The 5,535-nt window shown below is 26.5% G+C and overlaps 1 protein-coding gene across 1 annotated transcript; it reads right to left on the reverse strand.

The window, feature by feature from the left end:
- Positions 1-1,091: 1,091 nt before the first annotated feature.
- LOC139900107 (putative F-box protein At1g67623) lies at positions 1,092-1,562 on the reverse strand. Its single transcript, XM_071882909.1, has one exon. It carries the CDS (start codon positions 1,560-1,562, stop codon positions 1,092-1,094), a length of 471 nt encoding a protein of 156 aa, XP_071739010.1.
- Between the last annotated feature and the right edge of the window lie 3,973 nt (positions 1,563-5,535).

Genomic DNA, 5,535 nt, shown 5'->3' on the forward strand with positions numbered 1-5,535 from the left:
TTCAAGTTTGTTTTTATGAAAAATATGCTGAAATTATGATTCTTGAAGATGATGTTTTCTCATCTGTTTTTTTAGTTGTTTGATAATTTAAAATTTCAAATTTCAAAATTTTTAAGAGTGGTTAGTGACTAAATCTAACAGGTAAAGGCATGTTTACTTTGTTAATTGTTTTATTGGTAACATGTACTAAAAACCTATTAGTAGGGTAAAGTCTAAGGTAATCATGGTTTTTTAGTCAAACTTTGGCAAGTATACTATTTCCAACACACCATTTAGTTTTCAAGAAATAAAATTCATATTTTTATCATCTAACCTTATTATTTCAGTTATTGTGTACGTTTTTAAAAGATCTATATTTTAGTAAAAGTCAGATTTCTAAAATGTAAATCTATTCTACAGTTTAAGGGATGTGGGCTTGAAAGGCCAATAACAAACAAACTAAAAATGAAAGGTCATGTATAAGCCTATAAACTAAGCCCTATAATTAAAATAGATTACAATAACAACAAATGACTAAAACATTTAAATTTTATATTGATGTTTTGAAAAATATTGTTCAACACACATTATCTGTTAGAAAATGTAGTATATATAACTATTAGTAACAATAATACTTCATATTATTTACCACTTAATTGTCTTATGGGTAAAGTCTAATAATTGTTGGTCATATGGTATTAAGTATGAAAAGTTTTGTTAAGTATTCATACTATTAGATATACATCCACATTCAACATTATAACAGGAATGAACAATAGAAGAAATATACACAAAGTGATATGAAGATATTAAACATATTTTTCATTAGTGCCCATAATTTATAATACAAAATATGAACAAAGTAGGATCACAAGTACAAAATATGTACATAATCTATAATACATATATTGATAATGAAATCGTTGAACAAAAACACCCAACTCAAAAGCCCAAAAACACGACATGCAATCTGGTGATTGTAATTGTTGGTCCCAGCCATGTGCATCTGGCAAATAACCTTGGTGGGCTAAGTTAGGGCACCTGGTTGCCACTTCCTCAAAAGGTTGACGGTTAAACAACCATAACCTGGACATCGTAGCAAAAACTCGGTTTCAAACCGCAACAACCAAATCAGGTAAGGGTGGGAATGCTTCAATTAGGATTTCTAAACCAACATCCCTAAACTGTATTTCATGCTTAGCAAACATTATCAAACCATAAACATAAACAGCTTCTAATACTTTCATTTCAGAAGCTTGTTTTAATAAACGAAGCCCTAACTTGGTATAGTCACTATTAAAATAACAGGTTAAACCCCTTCGATAAATCATATTAGGGTTTCCATAGAAAAAACAAAGATTAAACAATGCAGTTAATTTAGGGTTGCCAAAATGTACGATAGGAAATCTATCTAAGCAAAGTCGTTTAAAAACTAAAGGATCAAAGGAGACCTCCCAAAAATCTTTGCAAACAGTCTTAGTTAAGAACAACTGTTGATAAGAATCTCGCCCAACTCGAGACAATACTTCTGCTAGCATGTCCTGGAGAAGAGCTTCAACAATGCTATATTGAGTTGCCTCCATTTTTTGTATGTTTTTTAAAGAAATATAGATGGAGGTTTTTTCGATGTTTAATTTTGGGTAATAAAGTGATTTATGTTGAGAAGAAGGTGGAAGATCAAAAAAATCTGTGCATAAAAATGGTGACTGACAACTTTCTTTGGAAAGTTGATTTTGGGTGCTATGAATCGACATGAGAGGAACCAAGGTCTAATCATAATTAATTGTATAGGTTAGCATGTGGCTTGGTGCATGGATCAATTTTTTTTAATTATTTTAGAGGTTAAATCTTCAATTAACATAAAAATGGTCAGCAATCTTTGTCTTTAAAAATATGTATTCAAAATGAAGTGTTAATTTTTGTATTGGAAGTCTTTATCCTGTATATATTAACAAATAATTATGATAAAATGTTACACCACTTACTATGCTTATAAAACATTATATTAAAAACTACTTATGATTAAATTTTTGGATACCATGTAAGATAAAATAAACTAATGATATGTTTAAACACTAATAACTAACCATCATTTTATGATATAATGATAAAGTATAAAAGATAACAACTATTCTAATATAAAAAAACATATGACTATGTGAAGTATGAATTTTTAATTATGTTTACAATTCACATTTCATATGAATTCTATTGTTGGTTTAGTTAAAACGGAATAACAAAAAATTCAGTTATGTAACAGATAATTGGAATCCACATAAAAGGTTTATGTTACAACGAAGGTAGAAAACATTGTTTTGAATATGATGGTCTAGCTTAAAGGGTTTAAACTTATGGGCACTGATAATGCTAAAAACGAACATATATTTCATAGCATTATCCTTCAAGAAAGACAAGCTTTTAGTTGCAGTTGTTCTATTTACAAGTTATATTCGTTTAAATAATAAAAGGTGAAGACAAAAGACAGATTCGACGATTTGAAGATGCAAACGACCAAAAAGCTAAAAAGTACAAAGTACAATCCAAGTGATTCAAATTATTGATGAGAAACGTCTAAAAATTACAAGAGTACAAGCCATGACTCACTAATGCATCTAATCAACTATCAGTTAGACACACTAATGCAAGACCTGGTTCGCTAAGACAAACGCTCTGATACCAACTGAAATGACCCGTCCTAATCCATCTGGACAAATACATTACATTTGGTTACATCGCGAGGTACTTGACCTCTATATGATACATTTTACAAACATTGCATTCGTTTTTAAAAGACAATCTTTCTTTACATCAAAAGTTGATGACATGCACACTATTTCATAATATATCCAACTATAATTGATTTAATAATAATCTTGATGAACTCGACGACTCGAATGCAACGTCTTTTGAAATATGTCATGAATGACTCTAAGTAATATCTCTAATATGAGCAAATGCACAGCGGAAGATTTCTTTAATACCTGAGAATAAACATGCTTTCAAGTGTCAACCAAAAGGTTGGTGAGTTCATTAGTTTAACATAAATAATCATTTCCATCATTTTAATAGACCACAAAATTTTCATTTTCAGTTCTCATAAATATACGTCCCATGCATAGAGACAAAAATCATTCATATGGATTGAACACCTGGTAACCGACATTAACATGATGCATATAAGAATATCCCCTATCATTCCGGGAAATCCTTCGGACATGATAAAAACGAATTCGAAGTACTAAAGCATCCGGTACTTTGGATAGGGTTCGTTAGGTCCAATAGATCTATCTTTAGGATTCGCGTCAATTAGGCGTGCACTAATTCTCAAAATTAGTGATGTTCCCTAATTCTTAGGCTACCAAGCAAAAAGAGGCATATTCGGCTTCGATCATTCAACCATATAATGTAGTTTCGATTACTTGTGTCTATTTCATAAAACAGTTATAAAAGCAGCGCATGTATTCTCAGTCCCAAAAATATATATTGCAAAAGCATTTAAAAAGGGAGCAAATGAAACTCACAATACTGTATTTTGTAGTAAAAATACATATGACGATATTGAACAATGCATGGTTGGCCTTGGATTCACGAACCTATATCATTTGTATATTTATTAATATTCATAGTTGTAATAGAACCTATTTTATATATATATATATATATATATATATATATATATATATATATATATATATATATATATATATATATATATATATATATATAAATTTATTAGTTATATCATTTCTATATTAAAATATATATATATGTTTCATATATTTATTTTGTATATGAAAATATTAATTTTATTATGTTATATGTATTATATATATATATATATATATATATATATATATATATATATATTTATATATATATACATATATATATATATATATATATATATATCGTTTGTTTTTAAAATAGTAATTATAATAATATTATTATAATATTAGAAATGGTAAAAATACTAATATTAATAATAATAATACTTAATATTACTAATCAAAAATAATATTGTTAATAATTTTTAGTGATAATGGTATAATAATAATAACTATAGAAATATTAATCTTTACTGTTAATGATAGTTTTAATTACAAATCTTATAATAACGATAATTATAATAGTTTTTAATAAATGAGAAATTTAGTAATGATGATAATAATCATTTCTAATAATAACATCTAATACTTAATAATAATAATTTTAACCATTTTATTACTAATACTAATATTAATAATAATACTTATGTTTATAATAATAATCCTAATATTTATAAATGATACTAGTATTGATATTTTTGAAAATAATAATGAATTTTATTATGTTCCTAATAATAATCGTAATCTTAATAATAACATTAATACTAAGATTATAAAAATAATGATAATAATAACATTAGTAATTAGTAATACTTAGAATAATAATAATAATAATTTTAATACTTATACCTATGATAATATTAATAATTATAACTATACTACTTAAATATATCAATCATAATATTAACAATCCTAATAACAATACTCATAATATTAACAACAATAATAATAACATTAATAATAATAATAATAATAATAATAATAATAATAATAATAATAATAATAATAATAATAATAATCAAAAATACCTTTAAAATCATGTTTTTAAAAAGAATGTGCCATTGCCTGAACTCGAACTCAAGACCTCTCGAAACCCGACACTACTGCCTAACCATTCCTATGCTTAAACATTTCTGTTTTAAACGTATTTCATAACCTTTTAACCCAGCTAACTGTCTATCATCTTCTTCATCAAGATAAATCAACTAGAACCAAAATCTTCCACTCAGTGAATTGATTACTTGAACTTAGGCTTTTCGATTGAAACAAAACGATTTGCATTCGTCAATTTAACAGACTCAAAAAAAAATAAAAAAAAATAATAATAAGAAGAACAGGCTACTGTTCGATCGTAACAAAGATATGAAACCCAAACCTCAATTTCGATTTTCAGAAAGTTTTAGACAAGGCTTAAAACATGAAATATAATTCAAATCAATCCTAGAAACTTTTCAGATCACCAATTTATCCAAAAACCTCAGAACGAATTCGAATTGCTTCATGAATCAATCGTTTAATTTTTTCAATTAAACTTTGACTCGAAAAATTCACACTTGTTTTAAAGAATTGAAACCTGAATCTTTGCAGAAAGATTAAGTAAAAAGTTCCTAACAAAATGGTTTTATTACATTTTGAAATTAGTTTCAAATTCGAAATCTGACCAAAAAGTTGAGGATACAGAGTGACGAGCTGTTTAAATACCTTTTTATGAATTTAATTAATTTGAATCGCTGTTGATTGTGGTAATTGAATTTGATAGTGGAAGGAAAAATTAAATGACTGAATTTAATTACTCCTCTTGCTCGTTTATATGGAGAATGGGTTCTTGGTTTGCAGTTTCATACGACAAAAGAAAAGATAAAAAGAAAGAAAAAAATGGATGTATATCTCTAACAGAAATTTGCCTAGTAATATATCTAATTCAATTTATGATCCTAATCTGGCAGACAAA

The sequence above is a fragment of the Rutidosis leptorrhynchoides genome, chromosome 3 (assembly GCF_046630445.1).
Source record: "Rutidosis leptorrhynchoides isolate AG116_Rl617_1_P2 chromosome 3, CSIRO_AGI_Rlap_v1, whole genome shotgun sequence".
NCBI lineage: Eukaryota > Viridiplantae > Streptophyta > Magnoliopsida > Asterales > Asteraceae > Rutidosis > Rutidosis leptorrhynchoides.

Bases quoted from the DNA above. Each gene is read 5' to 3' on its own strand.
- LOC139900107 (XM_071882909.1), bottom strand. From the start codon at position 1,562: ATGGAGGCAACTCAATATAGCATTGTTGAAGCTCTTCTCCAGGACATG.